Here is a 22,059-nt window from a genome sequence, read left to right on the forward strand (position 1 = left end):
AGGCACCTCATCCTGTCTTAATTTCTATAGCTGAGTTCTAAGCCTGAATATATTTGGTAGGACATTCTCCCAGATCCTACCCTCAAGATCGAGTCTTCTTACTTTTCTTATAAGGTGGGTGTTGGCAGTATTTGGAACTCTGTTCTTCCATATATATTTTAGAATCAGCTTGTTTTAATTCCTCAGAAAGCCCTGTTGGGTTTTCGATTGGGATTTTGTTGATGGTTTAGATTACTATGGAGAGGGTTGACATCTTTTTCATTTTAAATGTCATTGCCATTTACCATTGATTATTATTATTATTTAATGCTTATTTGTTTTTGAGAGAGAGAGACAGAGACAGAGTATGAGCGGGGAAGGGGCAGAGAGAGAGGGAGACACAGAATCTGAAGCAGGCTCTAGGCTCTAAGCTGTCACCACAGAGCCCGATGCAGGGCTCGAACTCACGAATGGTGAGATCATGATCTGAGCCAGACCGAAGTCTTGGTTAATTGACTGAGCCACCCAGGCATTCTGAGAATTAACATCGTTATAGTATTGACTCTTCCAGCCTTAAAATTGGGATAACTCTATTTAGGTCTTTCCTGATGCCTTTGAAAAAAGTTATATATACATATATATATACACATACACACATATATTTGTTACGCTAAAACTGTAGTGCCTCTTTTGTTGTAAATGTGGTTTAAAAAACTAAAAAATTTAATTTAATTAAAAAATTACATTTTCTGTTTATTGATGTTTATGAATACAATTGATATTTTTATATTAAGCTTATACTCAGCTACCTTGTTAACATTTATCATTCAAGTGATTTGTAAATTCTTTTGAATTTTCTGTGTAGGCAGTAATATTTGTAAATTTTATTTTGCTTCTCTTTCCAATCCAATATGTTCTATTCGTTTATTTTTTCTTATTTTACTGAGATGGCTATAATTCATCAGGATAATGTTTAGTAATAATGTTAATAAGCATTAAAAGTAGGATTTTTTGTCATATTCTTAATTTTTAAAGGGACTGTGTCTAAGATTTTGCCTTTACGAATGATGTTTGTTGTAGGTTTTTGTCAGATACTTTATCAAGATATGAACATTTTAGGGTACCCTGGATGGCTCAGCCAGTTGAACATCTGACTCTTGATTTTGGCTCAGGTCATGATCCCAGGGTTGTGGGATTGAGCCCCCACGTCAGGCTCTGCGCTGAGTGTGGAGTGTGATTGAGATTTTCTCTCTCTCCCTCTGCCCCTTCCCTGCTCACACTCTGTCTAAAAATAAAAAAATAAAATAAACATGTTAAAAAATTATATAAAAAAAGATATGAACATTTTAAAAGCATTTAATTATGGGCATTCCGCTGTTTAGAAAGTTTGCCAGTTTGTATTCCTAACGTCAGCATATTAAAAGGCATACTTCAAGTCAGTACTTTTCCACACCGCATGGGTACTGATTTTTGAAAAGTTTCAAATTTTATAGGCAACAAAGAATTTCTTTATTGGTTTTTATTTCTTCATTTTAAACCAATATTTTGTGTTAGCACAGCTGTTATTTTTCATAAAGATAGCGTAGTTTTTGAAACAAAATGATTTCAGATTTAGAGAAAAGTTGCAAAGATAGTACAAAGAAGTTCGTGTTTCATAGATCCTTGACCCACATTTTCCCAAATGTTAACATTTTAATCATCCTTTTTCTCTTTTTCCATACACATGTACTTATTCTTTGCCCTGAGTGATTTAAGTTGCAAACTTTATCTCTAAAAACGTTGGTGTTCTTTCTTTTTTTGTTTGTTAAATTTTTTAATAGACTGTCTTATTCTAGAGATTCTGGGGTGCTTTATTAATATTAATCAAACTATTATTGACATAACATATTAGTTTCAAGTGTACAATGTAATGATTCGATATTTGTATATATTGTGAAATGATCACAGTAAGTCTAGTTAACATTGATCACTACACACAGTTACCAATTTTTATTCTTTGTGATGAGAACTGCTTTTTTTTTAAGTTTATATATTTTCAGAGAGAGCTTGAGCAGGGGAGGAGGGGGGGGAGAGAGAGAGAGAGAGAGAGAGAGAGAGAAAGAAAGAGAGAGAAAGAGAGAGAGAGAAAGCCAAAACAAAAGTGAAAGTGAAAGAATCCCAAGCAGTCTCTGCACTATCAATGCAGAGCCCGACCCGGGCTCGAACCCACGAACTGTGAGATCATGACTGGAGCCAAAATCAAGAGTCAGACGCTTTACAGACTGAGCCACCCAGGTGCCCCATATTCCTTGTGATGAGACCTTTAAGATCTACTCTTTTAGCAACCTTCAAATAGACAATAAGGAATTATTAACTACAGTCACATGTTGTACATCACTCATAATAGTTTATAGCAAAAAAATTTTTTTCTTCTCCAGGTTTCAGTCCAGTCCGGGATCATACATTATATTTAATTATCATGTCTCCTAAGCTTCTTTTAACAGTTACTTGGTTCCCTGTCCTTTATAACCTAGACATTTTGTAAAGAATATAGTCCAGTTATTTACTAGGATGTCCCTCAGTTTGGGCTTGTCTGTTGCGGCCTATGGTTAGATTCAGGTTTTACCTTTTTGGAAGGAATGCCACAGAAGTGTTTTATTGCATCCTATCAGGAGGCATATGATGTTGGCTTGTCCTATTATTGATGATGTTAACTTTGATCATTTAATTAAGGTGGTGTCTGACAGAATTCTACACTATGAAATTACTATTTTTCCCCTTTTAATTAATGGGTATTTTGTAGTGGAGCTACTTTGAGACTAGATAATATCCTGTTTTCCATCAGACTTTCAACCACTAGTTTCAGCATATGTTGATGATACTTGCCTGAAATAATTATTACCAAGGTGGTTGCCAAATGGTGATTTTCTAATTCCATCACTACATTTATTATTTGGAATTATACTCTCAGAGCTTTTCCTTCTCCCTTCATTTATTTGTGTAAGTAAGGACTGGTGTGTTTTTATTTTATTCTGTGGTTTATAATCTATTTTTATTAATTTTGCTGTTGAGATGTTTCTCATTTGAACCGAAGTGACTCAAGTTGACTCCTGTGTCCTTTAGACATGCCCCCATCATTCTTTGAGCATTACCTTCTTTTCTGGCACCACAAAAATATATCCTGGTCCCATAGTGTACTTTTCCTTGCTCTTGCCTGGGAATCAGCCGTTTCTCTGAGGAACCCTGGTTCCTTTCATTGGTGCACTGGCTGTGCCCATGAATGTTGGAGTGTCATTGCTTCTAGGCCCCCTCAGCAGATAGAGCTAGGGAATATATGTATATGTCTATATATATTTCCATACACAGTTATATCTATTTCTGCATCTATGTATTGAGAACTGAGCTGATATGTTTAGCTCTAATTCCAAGCCTTCACCCTTTTCCCATTTGTAACTTCATTTTATGAGAATAAGAAACCAAACTCATCATCCACAATGTATTTATTTACTTATTTGCTCAATCCAAGAATACACATAAAGAGTTTTCATATCTTTGTGTAAAAACAAATATCTAAGTATATGTTTAGAAAAAAATTTTTTTGTTTATAGCTTAAAGAGAGTATGTAGTTAAAACATTGGTTTAAAAAATTTTTTTAAATGTTTATTCATTTTTGAGAGAGAGAGAGAGAGAGAGAGAGAGAGACAGAGCACGAGCAAGGGAGGGGTAGAGAGAGAGGGAGACACAGAATCTGAAGCTGGCTCCAGGCTCTGAGCTGTCAGCACACAGCCCGATGTGGGGCTCGAACCCATGGAACTGTGAGATCATGTGAGATCATGATCGGAGCTGAAGTCGGAAGCTTAAAAGACTAAGCCACCCAGGCACCCCAAAACATTGTTTTTAGAAGTTACCTGGAGTCGTTTCTGTTTCCCTTGACCCCTTTGCAGAGTGGTTATGTTACTCATTTCAAATACAGTTAGGCACATTTGTTTTTGTTCCATTTTGGGTTCTTCTCTCTTATTATTATTTTTCTTTTTTTTTAGTATATGAAACATTAACATGATTTTTAAAAAATGTACACAAAGGATAAATTATTAGAGTGCTGAATATAAAATTTAGGGCTTTTGTGTTTTTTCTTTCAGGGAATCATTTAAAACTTCACATTACAACAAAATGTGAAAGTTCCTGCCAACCTGTGAGAATTTCTTCCTTCAACATTTTCTATTTACTGCACAACTTTCTCAGTTCTTTTTTGATGCCATGTTTTGTGGCTTGCATCAAAAGAGGAGTTTGTCTTCATGAAGATTCCTAACATTGGTAATGTGATGAATAAATTTGAGATCCTTGGGGTTGTAGGTGAAGGTAAGTTCAGCATTCCTTGAGTTTGTGATTAATGTATGTAGTTATACCTACCACTACAAAAGTTACTACTTCAGATCCTATTAATTTTACCTATATTTATTGAGATATGTGTTTGAGTAAAATATAAAAAATAAAATTGTGCTTAAACTATTTGGGTTTTACTCTCCAATTGAAAGTTAATAACATTTTAAAACCTTTTAAAATTTAATGAATTGGATTTCTTTCTTTGTCTTTTTCTTTTTTAAAATTTATTTATTTATTGATTTATTTAGAGAGAAAGAGAGCAAGCAGGGGAGGGGCAAAGAGAGAGGGAGTGACAGAATCCCAAGCAGGCTTCCTGCTGTCAGTGCAGAGCAGACTTGGGACTCAACTCACAAACTGAGATCATGACCTAAGCTGAGATCAAGAGTTGGATACTTAACTGACTGAGCCACCCAGGTGCCCCAAATTAGAGATTTCTGAAGGCTGCCTTCATTTCATTGTGTTAATTAGCAATTATGGCTTCTTTATAGTTTTTTGTTACATTTTATTTTTATATCAGGCTTATTTTGAATAATTTAAAATTTATTTCTAGAAGTTAAATTTTACTAAATACACAGTAAATAAATGAATAACTTATCTATTTGTTCTCTATTTGTCTTTGAGAATGGTAAACCACATTTTTATAAGTTCTGAGGCTCACAACTTGATCAGATTTTAACATCTCTGAAATCAGGATGTGTGTTATAATTTATAGCATGTCATGGTTTAATTGGTAGCACTTCCCCCCCCCCCCCACTAGTACATAAAATGCTTATGATCAGTGACATCATTAATTTGATGAAATATGGTAATTCATTTTTCATAAGTCTTCCTGAATTTTCCTTCTTAGTAATTTTTGCTTTTGACTTAAAGATAACTTTATGGGGATTTTGAGAAATGATTCTTTTAATAGGGTATGAGTGATTATAATTATGGTTTCTTAGCATTTATATCTTTAAAGCAAATGTTATAAAAATTTTATATCTTATGAATTTTCAAATAAATTGTGAATGTTAAAAGAAGTTTTAAAGATTTACCTATGTGAACAATAAAGCTGTTCTAGATAGTAAGTTAAATCCTTTTCAAATAAATGGAAACAAAATACAGTCTGATCATTGGGTGCTTGCTTTAAGATCTGGAGTGGCTAAGAAATACATATATATTAAGTAAATTAAAAACTGTCTAGTAAACTCTACATTCCTGTAGCCTACCTAGTGCATTTTCACTCGTAGCCTACCCAGTACATTTTCACTCTGTAGTGAAATGGCATGGGCAGTTAAATCTGGATTAAAGGATTGCCTGGTGATGGTGGAATTAAGTTGGATGGTTGTAGTAGCTGATTCCATCCTGACTATGATAATAACGATTCATCCATCTCTACTAAAGTGAGGGAAACTTGTTCTCATTCCCTAGATTCTGTTCAAGACACATTTCCCAATTTCATCTCTCTTAAGTCCCTTTGTCATAGATGTGTGCAGGCTTTGCCTGTCTTTTAATGTTATTGACATTTATACACACCTCAAGTATCATACATTACATGTTGATTTTACTAATTAGGTTGTCACAATATAACTGTAACCTCAGTTTCTTGGGTACCTTGCTGTTGACTCTGTTCTGCCTGTGAGGAAGTAGTTTTTTTGTCTAGAAAAGGGGATGAATAACCCAAAAGGTAGTCATGAATCTCATCAAAATAGACCGAAGAAAGTAGAGAAGTACATGACTATAAATGGCCAAAAAGCCTTGGACTGCTTGTGGTCTGTGTCCTTGTACTGAGTTTTGATTTATGGCAAAACTGTAGCAATTCCTACTAGTTATTAATTGGAATGTTTAAGCCTATACTATTTTGCCAGTCAGGAAAGACATTCAGGTATCCTAGAAGAGGATTTAAATGTCTCCTAGGACTGAGGTCATTAGCTTTTAAATTTTAAGTTTTCTAGAATCTTTTGCGTTAATTTTCCTTTACTTTTAAAGTTCTTAGGTCCACATCTTGTCTCCAGAACTCTTAAGCTTAAATTAAAATGTCTCAAGTGAAATGTTCTTTAAAAAGAGAAACATTCAGGGGCATCTGGGTGGCTTAGTCAGTTAAACATCGATTTCGGCTCAGGTCATGATCTCATGGTCTGTGAGTTTGAGCCCCACATCAGGCTCTGCACTGATAGTGTGGAGCCTGCTTGGGATTCTCTCTCTCTGCCTCTCTCTTTCTCTGCCCCTCCTTTACTTGCGCACTTTCTGTCTCAAAATAACGACAATTTTTTAAAAAGAGAGAAACAATTTAACAATACTTGTTGGGAAAATGGGTTGCTTATACTCTTGTTTTATAAAAAAAACATAAATATCCATTCTCTGTATGTGGCTCATTGCATAATTTCTGCAGAGTACTATCATTTTAGCGTTCATTATTATAACAAGATAGTATAACATTTTATTGATAACCAATGTAAATATAATAGAACTTTTATTTCTCTAAGAGCTATAGTTTGTATATGTGCCCCTAATTGTTTATTTCTTTTTATTATAGGAGCCTATGGAGTTGTGCTTAAATGCAGACACAAGGCAAGTACCTGGTTTTTAAAAAGAAAATACTGTATATGTTTAACTGTTTAGAAATGAACGTATTGTTCTGTGCATGTGGGCATATAATTAAAACTGTTGGCTATAATAATGATGCTTAATAAAGTGGAATGAACATGTGAACCCAGAAAAGGGAGAGTACTTTTGGACAAGCTCTATCATGATTAGGTAGTCATTAGTTATTTGTGGTCATATGGTATTTTTTTCTCAGTTGAGCTATGTGTATAGGTGAAAAGATTCCTAATGGGAAGAGAGAAAAGGTGACAGAGAAGAAATCAATGTAGTGACAGATTTATGTTGAAACACTTAAGAGCAAGAAGGAGTATTCAGTCAGTATTTTTTGCATGGAGCCAGTAACTTAGATTGCTTGATGGATCTGAATCCAGATTTTGAAAGGTAGTGGATTGGTGTTTGGTATGAAATAGGGCTTTGGATAATAGTACATGATTATCATTACTGGTTGTAGTTGATCACACTTGTTAAACCTTGTGATGGATCTTATGATATAGATTATTTGTTACACTAATCACCAATTATTCAGGGAAGTTATTTTCAAGTTTCCCACAGCTGTTGCTCAGAGGTAAGTGTGTTTTACTCAGAGACTAACTTTAACATGGCAAGTGTTGATGAAGCTGTAACAATTTTAAATGTTAGGTTAAATATTTTTCTGTCATGATATACCTAGTCTGAGTATTAAAATCTGGCCTCTTGCTATTATGTGTATAATTTTGTTAAGACCAAAGGTTAAAGTTTTTTGTGGTATTTTCTAATGGCTTAATTTATGTCTGAGATGAGCTTAACAATTTAGTCCAAGTCATTTAATTAAATTCTCAAATCTATTTATCATAACATATATGTATGTGTATATATGTGTAAATAAAGAGGATACCATTTTTATGTTTATTTTTTCTTTCCTGTTGTACAAAATCGTATGTTTTAGATTTAAGTCTTCATGGCAGTTGATGTACATTTGGGATTTAGATCATAAGTCTCTTAATTTGGTTCAATGAATTTTCTATTCTTGAAATTGAGTGTTCAAAGTATCTTATGTTGGTAATAGTTATCTGAAGATGTCTGCCAGTAAATCCTCAAAAAAATGGGTGGAATACTGTGGTTTTTGATTCAGGATGATTAAGAATTTAAAATAATAAATGTAATCAAAATAAATTTAGCACCTTGAATACCTCATTAAGAAATATTACTGCAGTTGGAAATTAAACAAGTGGAAAGCTCTCTAATGAATTTCTATACCGGTAATGAGTTGCCTTGAGTTACACTAAATTTTTGAAGCTTCAAAAAAATAAAATTCCTTGGTGGATACTACTCAAGGGAAATAAGTTGTTCGTTTCCAAGTTAAATTTGACTCTTTCATGAACATAATACTTCCTCTTATACCTTGGCTCTGTTGATACGGCATAGCTAATGGAAGCTTTAGTTCTTAATTTTAATCTTTGAGTTTTAAAATTGAAAGATTTCTGATACATAATGCAAGTCTTCTAACAGTGTTTTCTCTCAGTCTTGTCACACATCCTGTGACTGTTCCCCCTATGCTTTTTTTAACCTTATCTAAGCTCTCTTTCTGCCTTTTATGTAAAAATAAGCTTTATTAATTGAATATATTCAACTAATACATGTTTTTATCTTCCCATGTGTCTGGTTTACTCATTTGTGAAGTTACGCTTGTTACCTGTACCTGGTTCTCATAATACACACTGTTAGTGCCAGCAAGATTGGCCCAGAGTGAAAGTACATGAGGATAGATAGGTATCTCTGCTCTTGGGAAGCCAACTCTAAATGTGACCTCTGATTCCTAGGGCACTTAGTTATAAGGATGAATAAACCATAGTTTTCTTTCTTTTGTATGGCTTATGGTCTAAAGAGGTAGAATAATAGATACTTAAAAAAATAACCCAAGAGGTTTCTGCAAATGACACTGCATCTAAAAAGTATCTCTTTTTACGACCCTTCACTAAATGAGAGATTTGCAGACTAGCTCGAAGTATTGTTGCTTTTTCCTTTCATGCATCTAAAAAGATACTGCTGGGTGGAAAATGTAAAGCATAAATTAGTGCCTAACTCAGAGTAATGTAAAACTCTTTTTAGAATCTGCAGCAGTTTAGTCATTAGACTTGTTATAGATATATTCTTTTTTTCAGCTAGAATCAGACCTTCAAATCTTTACCCCATTATCGAAAAGTAGAGAATTTGATGCTTCTAAGATTTATCCTTTAGAATCAATCAAATGGATTACTATGAAATCTCATGTTATAGTTAAAAATGGGTTTCATCTTCCCTGTTGTATCCATTATATGTAAAATGATCATGCCTGTATATTTTGCATAGCTTTTACAAATTTAGGGAAATGCTTATAAAATGTATAAATCAGGTCTGTGTGATTATGTGTGCATAGGTATGTGCGATCACTTATGCATAAATTTGCCATCTTTTAGAGAGGGTTGGCCATGGGTGTATACACAATTAAATAATTCCTAGGACATTATATATTTGAGCAAATATGAAAGAAAGTTACTGTTTTTATCTGGGTCCTATTGCAAGAAATTTAGAGGTCATGTTTATAAACAAATGTATCTTGTCTTTTGTGAACACAATATGATGTTGGGCCATTCCAGGCCAAAGACCATATTTCTTAATTTACTGAAATGCTGCCTAATTGAAAAGAAAAATGTAACTGTACTCTTTTCCACAGCTTCTGTTTAGTGACACACACACACACACACACACACACACACACACACACATTGGAGTTTTATATATGAAAATTCGTATATTAAGTGTTAGGCTACTTATGATACCTCAGGACTACTTAGGTTCTGGTTTGGACCTTTGCTCTCCAGATATGCAGTGCTGGTGTTCTTTTTATTTGCATGTCTGCTTTGAAGTGCTTATGAGAGGGGAGGCATGTTTTACTGCATACTTTCTTTGCAGAAGCTCAAAGGAGGTCATCCTTAAAGCAGGGAAAATGGAATGCAGTGACATAGGGAGATGTGATTAGAACTGGAGATGATACATTGTGCAACCTGTTTGAGAGGTTGGAGGGCAATGCTAACTGATTCTAGGACAGGGAAATGCCGATTCATGTATTTCCTTTCCTGTGGCTGGGGTTGACACAGGAGAAATTTTTGTTTGTTTTGAATGTAGGTGACATGCTCTTGGGATAACTGGTTATACAAAGCCATGTAGAATCCAGTGTTGGGGGTAGAGCCTATAAATATTTAATAAATAATAAAGTGGACTTAAATTACAGAACCAAAAATGAAGGGCACTTTTGAGAGCTGTTACAGAGTACCAGGTTCCTGTGGAAAGATTAGAGATGATCCCAAGGGTTTGTGGTAAAGTGAAAAATCATTGGTATCATTTATCTGATTTAAAACTTATAAAGGATATAAGTTTAGAGGGAGAAATAATGAGTTTGGCTTTCATGAAAAAAGAGTAAAATGGCAGCAGAATACCAAACCTGGTAATAAGTACCACATATTGAGCATCTAACGCATGCTGGCTAACTCTGCTAGATGGTTTACATTTACTCCCTACAACATTTCTACTCTTATACCCATTTTACAGATAAGAAAGCTGAGGCATTATACAGAGTTATGTGTTAGGGCCAAGATTTTGCAGCCAAGAAGTGGTAGAACCAGGTTTTGGTCTCATATCAGAAATCGCTAACTTGAACATGAACTAGGTGGAACTTTGAAATGTTATGGACCTTCCAAGAGTGAGTACAGAGCAGAGTTGAGGGCATCCTTAAATAGTCCTACCGAAAGGAGACGGAGGCACACCTCTAGAAAGCAAGGAAGAAAGATTTTGTAAAATGGTATTCACTAACAATGTAAAAATCCATAACAGGATGCATGATGATAAGGATTGAGGGGTGAGAAAATCCATTTCATTTAACGTTGCTGTTTAGTAATGACCTCTTTAAGTGAAACGGTACGTTGAAGTCAGAGGTTAAGGAGAGAGTAAGCAGAAAAAATCTGGATTGTGCCATTTTCCATTTTGAGAGTTGAGAAATTGAGATTGAGAGTACTAGGAGGAATAGTTTTGATTAAATATTCACTAGTCAGCAGGGGCACCTGGGTGGCTCAGTCAGTTAAGCATCCAACTTTGGCTCAGGTCATGATCTCACGGTTCATGAGTTCGAGCCCTGTGTCGGGCTCACTGCTGTCAATGCAGAGCCCACTTTGGATCCTCTGTCTCCCTCTCTTTCTGTCCTTCCCTCTCTCACGCTCTTTCTCTCTCTCTCGCAAAATATATATATATTTAATAAAAAATTCACTACTCAGCAATACCCATATTTTCCCCTACTAAAAGCCATTCTTTGGTTATTTGTTATCATTTACTATGAGCAGTTTGTCTTTTGCTGTAAGAGTTCATTTTTAGCAAGCTTTATGTATTTTGAATTAGTGATTTCCTCTTTTTCTTTTTCACATTAATTTTGTTTTCCACCAAAAAGCTGAATATGATTTGGTCACATTAAAAAACACACACACACACACAAAAAACCAACGCACTATTTTAAAGAAGATACTTGAGGAAAAGTCCATGAACCATCACCAATTTAACAGATTATAGTCCACCATCTAAAACCACACAGTTATTTTCTACTAAAACAAAATAAACTTTGTTTCAGTTTTTTTCCACATTAAATGAAACAAGTCTTAAATTGTTTAGATTTAAGTTTTACATGTGAATTGAGGTTTTTAAAATTTTTTAAACGTTTATTTTGAGAGAGATAGGGAGCGATCAGGGGATGGGCAAAGAGGGAGGGAGAGAGAGAATCCCAAGCAGGCTCTGCAGCTGTCAGCACAGAGCCTGATGTGGGGTTCGAACCCACAAACCGTGAGATCATGACCTGAGCTGAAACTAAGAGCCAAACGCTTAACTGACTGAGCCACCCCGGCGCCCCTGAATTGAGTTTTTAGAATAAAACTTAGATGAATCAACAATGAGAAATTGAATATATGGGATTATTTTCTTTGTCATTACTTTCCTCCTTATTTAAATAAAAGTAAGATGTGTGTTCCTGCTTCTTGTCTATAAAATTTCTAGCATTTGAAGAAAATTAGAGAGAGGCTTGGGTTTTTAATAAAGATTGTAGGAAGCTGGAAATATTTAAGTATTGATTATTTCACCATAATCATTTTTTGAAGTAATTACACTTCCCTAAATGACTTTAATTTATTGCGCATTATGGAGATTAACGAGATGGCAATGTTAAAATGGGCTTTGGGTCGGTAACAAAGATAATAGGAATCATCAGTTGGGGAAGACCTCTTCTGTCTACTCTTAAAGATGCACTTATATAGAACCATTACTTCTGTGTGGTTTCCTCTCTTGACCGATTTTTTCTTACTGATCAATTAATTGTGGAAAAGTTCCTGGAACACTACAGCAGTCTTACCAAAATCATATTTCTGTGTATTATAATATTTTGCATTTTAAATTCTGCTAGTCTTTTGATATGGGACAAACTACCTATGTTTTTGTTGTCTTGTTATCAATAAAAGTAATAATGGCTTATGTGTCAATTTCCAGGTGAGTCTAACTTCTTCCAGGAACTAAAAGAAGTTTTAGCTTTTACCAGCTTCATGGTTATCTTTATCCTCATCATCCTAATCTAGATTTGTTTTGTTTGTTTGTTTGTTTGTTTTTTAGTAAATGGGATTTAAAAAATGGTCCTGTTAGAACTGGCAGGTACTAACTATGCATGCATTGTCTACACAGGGAAGACTTTAGCTTGTTCATCCTTCTCACAGTGAACTCCTAAATGATTTGTCCATCCCTCCTGCACACACTCCTCCACCTCCCAACCAGGGGATGAGTTGGCTGGGGCACTAGATGGACGTTAAAGTCTTCTTTGTGTGCTAATTGTAAAAACATAATTAGTTCAAAGAAAAGAATGTTCTAGGGGCGCCTGGGTGGCGCAGTCGGCTAAGCGTCCGACTTCAGCCAGGTCACAATCTCGCGGTCCGTGAGTTCGAGCCCCGCGTCAGGCTCTGGGCTGATGGCTCGGAGCCTGGAGCCTGTTTCTGATTCTGTGTCTCCCTCTCTCTCTGCCCCTCCCCCGTTCATGCTCTGTCTCTCTCTGTCCCAAAAATAAATAAAAAATGTTGAAAAAAAAAATTTAAAAAAAAAAAAAAAAAGAAAAGAATGTTCTATACCTTTTTCAGATGAGTAATTTCGTTAGCCTCTGATACATGTCTGTGCTTAAGGGATTTATACTAGCTCTTTAATGCAACTTTTCAAAACTTCAGGAGCAAAAATGAAAGTAAATAATTTTTTTTACACAGCCTTGAAATATGTATTCACTGGTAACACAGGAAAAGGAACGGCTCAACAAATGCCCATATGGTGGATACTTTTAAGTAGTTAAGCTTAACAATTGTTGAAATCACTAGCTGGAAAGTAGTACACAGTGATCTATTTCTATATAAATAGTAATCCAACCCTGAAATACTATTAGAAGCTACAGTTTATATTCTATAAATGCTTTTGAGCTTTACTCTTTCCCAATTTAAAGGTTTGTTTCATATGTTAAAACCTTTGCATTTTAAAACATCCAGTTAAATACATTTTCTTGTACCTCCTGTATTGAAAGCACTGTGTTCTAGGCATGGCATTATAAAGTAAAATTCAATCAAATATCTGTTTGAGAAAAATCTATTGAGTGCCCACAAAATGTCAGGTACTCTGCTTGGAACTGGCTCTGTAGAAATCAATAAATAATTCCTACTTTTGAGGAATTTAGTCTAGTATTTATAAATCAACAAATACAAGATCATGTTTACTTCTGTCAGGAAGCTTAACACATAAATTGGAAGAGGATAATTTGAGAGAAGATTATAGTGGAAATGATAGTGTGAAAGCTTTTCCCCCATTTTTCAATACATTCTTCATTAGAGCCTGCTTAGGAAAAAACTCATGTCAGTAATAAAGGAGAAAAGAAAAGAAATCAGTATTTCCCAGAACCCCGTAAAAGGACTACCACAAAGATGGGAATAAATTAGGAAGTAGCGCTATTAGTTGAGGGCAGCTGAATAAGAATGGTACAAGTGGGAAGTTTTGTTTACTTCTGAGTGCCAGAGGGCCCAGAATCCTAGGCGGAGTATTGATGGATTATAGAACCTTCCCCAAATGGCACAGCTGAAACTTGATCCACGTGGCCCAGGCCATTTCCTTTAGGACCGCCATATTAGGATGGGCAGGAGTGCTTACCCTGACAGTGTAGATCTGGAGTTGGCAAACTTCTGCCCGTGCTCCAAACGTGGCCCACTGTCTATTTGACAGATAAAATTGTGTTGGAACACAGCCATACTCATTCATTTCTGTATTTCCTATGGATGCTTTGATTAAAATAATAATAGTTGAGTAGTTGCGACAGAGACTGTATGACATACAAAGCATACAATTTTTATTGTGGCCCTTACCAGAAAGAGCTTGCCGACTCCTGATGTTGAACAAGCCCCAACTGGGAAAATACGGTGGACGGCATAGTGGTCTCGGTGGATCATCCATCTCAATTTCTATTTGTCTCTTTGCCCTTTGTGCTCTTGGAGCCTGAGAAATAGAGTTAATAAAGTGTGGGACTTCCACTGAAAATTGCTTTTCTCTTGAGCTGGGCTTGGATAAATTGTTGGGATGGCTGTGTAGGAAATTTTGTATTGCTTACCTCTCACATTTCAGCTGTCACAGAAGTGAACTTTGCTAGGGACTGGGCATACAGAGACACAGCGTATTTACATAGACTACGTCCCATCACTGGCCTGAGTAACTCTTTTCATCCAAAGGTGAATACAAAGAATAAAACAGTCTTCCCTGAGACTATGAAAGAATACTTGAGTTTAAGAGAAAGAGATTTCTCACAAATATGAACAGTAAAATTCTTTGGAGACTAAAACCAGGAGGTATCTTCCTAATATAATTCAAGTGAAAATAAATGAGAAGTTAACAAGAAATAGTAGTAATTTCTGTTTCAAGTACCTCTTGACTTCTAGGTATTATGCTAGATGCCTTATTTTCATTACTTTAAATCTTCCTAACAATTATAAATTAATATTACCTTCTTTTTACATGGGGGAAACTGATCCTCAATAGGTTAATTTCCTGAAGGTCATACAAGTTAGGAAGTGGAAGAGCCTGGAATTAAGCTACATTTTAGGTCCATCATTTTTTTAAAAAATTGAGGTAAAATTGGCATAACATAAAATCAGTCATTTTAAAGTATACAGTTCAGTGGCATTTAGTGCCTTCACCGTGTTGTGCAATCACTACCTCTGTCAAGTACAAAGTATTTTCATGACCTCAAGAAAAACCCTCGTGGGGCACCTGGGTGACTTAGTCGGTTAAGCGTCAGACTCTTGATATGGGCTCAGGTCATGATCTTAAGGTTTGTGAGATAGGGCCCCGCATCGTGCTCTGTGCTGACAGCATGGAGCCTGCTTGGGATTCTCTCTCCCCATCTCTTTCTGCCCGTCCCTCACTTGTTCTCTCTTTGTCTCAGAATAAATAAATAAACATTAAAAAAGAAAAGAAAACCTCATGCCCGTGAAGTGCCCATTCCCCATGTCTCCTCCTCCCCATCCCTGGCAGTCATCAATCTACTTTCTGTATCTATAGGTTTACCTATTCTGGACATTTCCTGTAAATGGGATCACATACAATGTGTGACCTTTGTAGTTTGCCTTCTTTCACTTAGCATAACGTTTTTGAGATACATCCGTATTGTAGCATGTATCCATACTTCATTCCTCTTTACGACAATAATATTCCATTGTATGAATATATCACATTTTGTCTATGCATTCGTCTGTCATTGGACATGTGGGTTGTTTCCACCTTTTGACTATTGTAAACAGTGCTGCTGTGAACTTTCATGTACAAGTTTTGTTTGAATTCCTGTTTTCAATTCTTTCTGGGTGTGTACCAAGAGTAGAAGTGCTAGGTAATATGGAAGTTCTATGTTCAACTTTTTGAGGAACCACAAAACTGTTTCCACAGTGGCTACACCACTTTACGTTCCCACCAGCAATATGCAAGTGTTCCAGTTTTTCCATATGCTTGCCAACACTTGTTTTCTTATTTTTTTGTTGTTGTGGCTATCTTAGCTGACATAAAGTGGTAGCATATTGTGTATTTGATTTGCAAGTCCATAATGATTTGTGATGTTGAGTTTCTTTTCTTGTACTTGTTGGCCATTTGCCTATCTTCTTTGGAAAAATGTCTCTTTGAGTTCTTTGCCCATTTTTAAATTGGGTTTTTATTGTTCAGTTGCAAGAGTTCTTTATATATTCTGGATATAAGTCCTTTATTAAGTGTGTGGTTTGCAAGTATTTTTTCTCATTCTGTAGATTGTCTGTTTACTTGATAGTGTCTTTTGCATAAATTCCAGTTTATTTTTTCCTCTATTGCTCATGTTTTTGAAACCATTGCCAAATTCAAGGTCATGATGGCTTATGCCTTTTTAAAACTTAATAGTTTAGGGGCGCCTAAGTGGCTCAGTTGGTTAAGCGTCCGACTTCAGCTCAGGTCATGATCTTACAGTCCGTGAGTTTGAGCCCCGCATCAGGCTCTGTGCTGACAGCTCAGAGCCTGGAGCCTGCTTTGGATTCTGTGTCTCCTCTCTCTGCCCCTCCCCTGCTCATGCTCTCTCTGTCTCAAAAATAAATAAAAACATTTAAAAAATTAAAAGTTAATAGTTTAGTTTTAGCTTTTATATTTATGTGGTTATTCCATTTTGAGTTAATTTTTATATGTAGTATGAGATAGGGATCCAACTTCATTCTTTTGGATGTTGGGTATGCAGTTGTCCTAACACCATTTGTTGAAGAGACAGTTTTTTCCCTGTTTATTGGTGTTGCCACCCTTGTTGAAAATAAATTGACCATCAGTATATTAGTTTATTTCCAGACTCTCAATTTTATTCCATTGGTCTGTGTGTCTGTCCTTATGTCAGTGCCACACTGTTTTGATTACTGTGGATTTGTAGTAAGTTTTGAAATCAGTATGAATCCACCAACTTTGTTTCTTCTTTTTTCAATACTCATTTGGTTATTGAGAGCCCCTTGCAATTCCATATGAATCTGAGGATTAGCTTTTCCATTTCTGAAAAAAAAGGCCATTGGAATTTTGATAGAGAGTCCAGTGAATCTGTGGATTACTTTGCATAGTATTGTTACCTTAACAATATAAATTTTTCCAATCTGTGAATGTAAGACCTGTTTATTTAAGTCTTCTTTAACTTCTTTCATCAGTACTTTGTAGTTTTCAATGTATTAGTCTTTTACATGCTTGGTTACATTTATTCCTAGGTATTTATTCATTTGGATGCTCTTTTTTTTTTAAAGTTTATTTATTTTTTTTGAGAGAGATGAGTGGGGAGTGGGGCAGAGAGAGGCGGAGACAGAGAATCCTAAGCAGGCTCCATGCTATGAGCATGGAGCCCCATGTGGGACTTGAACTCATGAACCACGAGATCACGACCTGAGCTGAAATCAAGAGTCGGATGCTTAACCTACTGAGCCACCCAGGTGCCCCTGGATGCTATTTTAAATGGAATTGCTTTCTTAATTTCCATTTTGGATTGTTAGTTGCTAGTATATAGAAATACTGATTTTTTATTGTGGTAAAATATGTATCACAAGATTTGCCATTTTAACCATTTCTAAGTGTACAGTTCAGTGGCATCATCGCATTCACAGTGTTATGTAACCATCACCAATATATTTCCAATTTTCTTTATCATACACAAAAGAAACTGTAGCAATTAAGCAGTAACTCCCCCATTCCCCCTTACCCCCAGCATGTAGCAACTTCTAATCTACTTTCTGTCTCTATAGTTTTGCCTGTTTTAGATATTTTGTGTAAGTGGAATAATACAATATTTGTCTTTTTGTGTCTGGCTTCTATTACTTAGCATAATGTTTTCAGGGTTCATTCATGTTGTAGTATGTGTCAGAACTTCATTCCTTTTTATGCGAAATAATACTCTGTTGTATGTATATACCACATTTTGCTTATCCATTCATTTGTTGATGGACACTTGAATTGTTTCCACTTTTGGCTAATGTGAATAATGTTCCTATGAACATTCACATACAAGTATCTGAGTCCTTCCTCTTAATTCTTTTGTATATATACCTAGGAATAGAATTGCTGGGTCAAATGTAATTATGTGTCTAACATTTTGTAGACTACTGGCTATCGTGTTTTGATTTTTTATCCTGTAGTTTTGCTGAATTTGTTAGCTGTAAGGTGTGGATTCTTTTGGATTTTCTTTCTATAATTATATCATCTGTGGATGAGAGTAGTTTCATTTCTTCCTTTTAAAAATTTTATTTACTTATTTTTATTTGTATTAAGTTTATTTTGAGAGAGAGAAAGAGTGCACAGGTGCCGGAGGGGTAGAGAGAGAGGGAGAGAGAGAGAATCCCAAGCAGGCACTGTCAGCACAGAGCCCGATGCAGGGCTTGAACTCATGAACATGAGATCGTGACCTGAGCCAAAATCAAGAGTCGGGACGCTTAACAGACTAAACCACACAGGTGTGCTATTTTTATTTTTTTATATATTTTATTTTTAAGTAATCTTTACACTCAACGTGGGGCTTGAACTCACAACTTCAAGATGAAGAGTCGCGTGCTCTGCTGATTGAGCCAGCCAGGTGCCCTTATTTCTTCCCTTTTAATCTGGAAACTTTTTATTTCTTTGTCTTGCCTAGTTGTTCTGGCTAGAATTTTTAGTACAGTGTTATTAAGTGGCAAAAGTGGACACCTTCACCTTGTTCCTGATCTTGGGGAGAAGGCTTTCTGTCTTTTAAATCACTGAGTATGCATGATGTTAGTTGTTGATCTTTCATAAATGTGCTTTATCAGGTTGAGGAAGTTGTCTTCTATTTATTGTCTGCTTGTCCATCATGGATATGGTGTGTAGGGTAAAGTAGGTAGGCAGTTTAAAATGCGCACTGAGCTCATATCACACAGTAGTTACCTCTTTTATCAAGTTTTTTCATGGTCATTTTAAGGTTTTGACTAGTTGCAGAGTTCTAGAAACTGATTCTAATACTTTTTCCAGCCCATTATTTGTTTCTGTGAAAGGACGGAGTCCTAGATTTCCCTATTTTGACATTTTTGGTGATATCACTCTGTTTTTGCACACATTTTCTCCCAGTCATTGATCTCCAACTTATCAATTTTTTGGGTAGATTGTCCTTTTTGGCAATATACAAAATCACATCACCAAGGTCAAGGGTCATCTAGATTTTCTAGATTACCTTTTAGAAGTCTTGTAATTTTGTATTTAGGTCTGTGATCCACTTTGGGTTAATTTTTGTGAAAGTTACAACGGTTGTGTCTAGATTCTTTATTTTACATATGAACGTCCAGAACCATTTGTTGAAAACACCTTTTTTTCCCATTGGATTGCTTCTGCATCTTTGTCAAAATCAGTTGTGTTTGTGTTGAGTCTATTTTTGGGCTCTGTTCTGTTCCATTGATTTATTTGTCTTTCCTTCACCTAATATCATGCCGTCTTGATTACTATAGTTTTATAGCAAGTCTTAAAATCAGGTGATATCAGTTCTTCAACTTTATTGTTCCTTTTCAATTTTGTGTTAACTATTCTGTCTTTTTGCCTTTCCATGTTACTTTTATTTTTATTAAAAATATCTTTTTAATGTTTGTTTATTTTGGAGGTGGGGGGAGGGGCAGAGAGAGAGGGAGACACGGAATCTGAAACAGGTTCCAGGCTCCGAGCTGTCAGTACAGAGCCCGATGTGGGGCTCGAACTTACGAACCATGAGATCATGACCTAAGCCAAAGTCAGATGTTTAACCGACCGAGCCATCCAGGCACCATCCATGTTACTTTTAAAATCAGTTTGTTGGCATCCAGAAAATAAATAGCTTACTGGAATTGGGATCACACTGAGTCTATAGATCAAGTTGAGAAGAATTGACATCCTAATACTGAGTGTTCTAATGCATGAGTGCAGAATATCTCTCCATTTATTTAAATCTTTTGATTTCTTTCAACATAGTTATGTAGGGTTTCGCATAACAGATCTTGCAAATGTTGTGTTAGATTTATACCTCAGTACTTTTGTGTGTGTGATAATGTAAATGGTATTGTTTTTAATTTTTATTTCTAATTATTCATTCCTGGTATGTGGGAAAGCAGTTGATTTTTGTATATTACCCTTGTAACTTGTGACTTAGCTAGAACTGTTTATTAGTTCCAGGAGTTTTTCATTGTAGGTTTTTTGAGATTTTCTTCATGGGCAAGCCAATCATCTGTGAACACAACAGTTTATTTTTTCTTTCCCAATCTGTATACCTTTCATTTCTTTTTCTTATTGTATTAGTTATGACTTCCAATAAAATGTTGAACGAAAGTGGTAAGAGGGGGAGCGCCTGGGTGGCTCGGTTGGTTGAGCGACCGACTTCGGCTCAGGTCATGATCTCGTGGTCTGTGAGTTCGAGCCCCGCACCGGGCTCTGTGCTGACAGCTCAGAGCCTGGAGCCTGCTTCTGATTCTGTGTCTCCCTCTCTCTATGCCCCTCCCCTGCTCGTGCTCTCTCTCTGTCTCAGAAATGAATAATAAAAAAAAAAAAAACATTAAAGAAAAAAGTGGTAAGAGGGGTCATCCTTATCTTATTCCTGAGCTTAGTGGGAAGGCATGTGGTTTCTTACCATTAAGCATGATGTTAACTGTAGGATTTTTGTAGATGTTCTTTATTAAGTTGAGGAACTTCTATTCCTAGATTACTAAGAGTTTACATCCAAATGGGTTTGGGTTTTGTCATTGTTTTTCTGCATCAATTGATATGATGTGACATTTCTATTTTAGCTCACTGATGATGGTAGATTACATGAATTGATTTTATTTATTTATTTATTTATTTATTTATTTATTTTCAACGTTTTTTATTTATTTTTGGGACAGAGAGAGACAGAGCATGAACGGGGGAGGGGCAGAGAGAGAGGGAGACACAGAATCGGAAACAGGCTCCAGGCTCCGAGCCATCAGCCCAGAGCCTGACGCGGGGCTCGAACTCACGGACCGCGAGATCGTGACCTGGCTGAAGTCGGACGCTTAACCGACTGCGCCACCCAGGCGCCCCAGACATGAATTGATTTTAGAATGGTGAACCAACCTTGCACACCTGGGACAAATCCCACATTGTCATGGTGTATCATTCTTTTTATACATTGCTGTTTATGCTTTGCCAATATTTTTTGAGGATTTCTACATCTGTGTTCATGAGAGAGATTCACCTGTAGCTTACCTTTATTTTAATGTTTTTATCTGGTTTTGGTATTAAGGTAATACTGGCTTCATGGAGTGAGTTAAGAAGTGTTCCTCTACTTCTGGAAGAGAGAGATTTTTCTGGAAGAGATTGTAGAGAATTAGTATAATCTCTCCTTAAGTCACCAGTGAAACTATCTGGATATGGGACTTTTATTTTAGAAGGTTATTATTGGTTGAGTTTCTTCCATACATACAGGTCTATTCAGACTATCTATTATTCCTTGGATAAATGTTGATAGTTTGTATATTTCAAGGAGTTGGTCCATTCACCTAAGTTACTAAATTTATAGCATAGATTTGTTCATAATATTCCTCCATAATATTCCTTTATTATTCCTTTAATGTCCATGTGATTTGTAGTGATGACTCTTCTTTCATATCTGATATTAATAATTTCTGTTTTTTCTCTTTTTCTTGGTTAGCCTCGGTAGAGGTTTATGAATTTTACTGTTCTTTTAAAAGAGCCAGCTTTTGTTTTCATTGATTTTCACTGTTGAGTTTCTGTTTTCAATTTCATTGATTACTTCTGTTATTTTTATTATTCTTTTCTTCTTGCTTTAGGCTTAAGTTATCCCTCTTTGTATTATTTCCTAAGATAGAAGATTAGTTACTGATTTTATTTATTTATTTTAGTTACTGATTTTAGGTCTGTTTTCTTTTCTAATATATGCATTCCATGCTACAAACTTTTTTCTATACACTGCTTTTGCTGCATCACACAATTTTGTTTTATACTTTCATTTTCATTTAGTTCAAAATATTTTTAAATTCAAGATTTCTTTTTGACCTGTGTGTTATTTTATTTTATTTTATTTATTTATTTATTTAA

The 22,059-nt window shown here is 35.6% G+C and overlaps 1 protein-coding gene across 5 annotated transcripts in view; it reads left to right on the top strand.

The window, feature by feature from the left end:
* CDKL5 (cyclin dependent kinase like 5) overlaps nt 1-22,059 on the top strand; it is a 193,940-nt gene that overhangs the window by 66,069 nt on the left and 105,812 nt on the right. For all 5 annotated transcript variants that reach the window (XM_058714272.1, XM_058714269.1, XM_058714273.1 and 2 more), the window contains exons 2-3: nt 4,098-4,317; nt 6,857-6,891. In XM_058714272.1, the coding sequence (XP_058570255.1) occupies nt 4,254-4,317; nt 6,857-6,891 (99 nt within the window). In that variant the 5' untranslated portion in view covers nt 4,098-4,253. The remainder of the gene's footprint in view (nt 1-4,097; nt 4,318-6,856; nt 6,892-22,059) is intronic.

This window comes from Neofelis nebulosa, chromosome X (genome assembly GCF_028018385.1).
Source record: "Neofelis nebulosa isolate mNeoNeb1 chromosome X, mNeoNeb1.pri, whole genome shotgun sequence".
In the NCBI taxonomy this organism is placed as follows: Eukaryota; Metazoa; Chordata; class Mammalia; order Carnivora; family Felidae; genus Neofelis; species Neofelis nebulosa.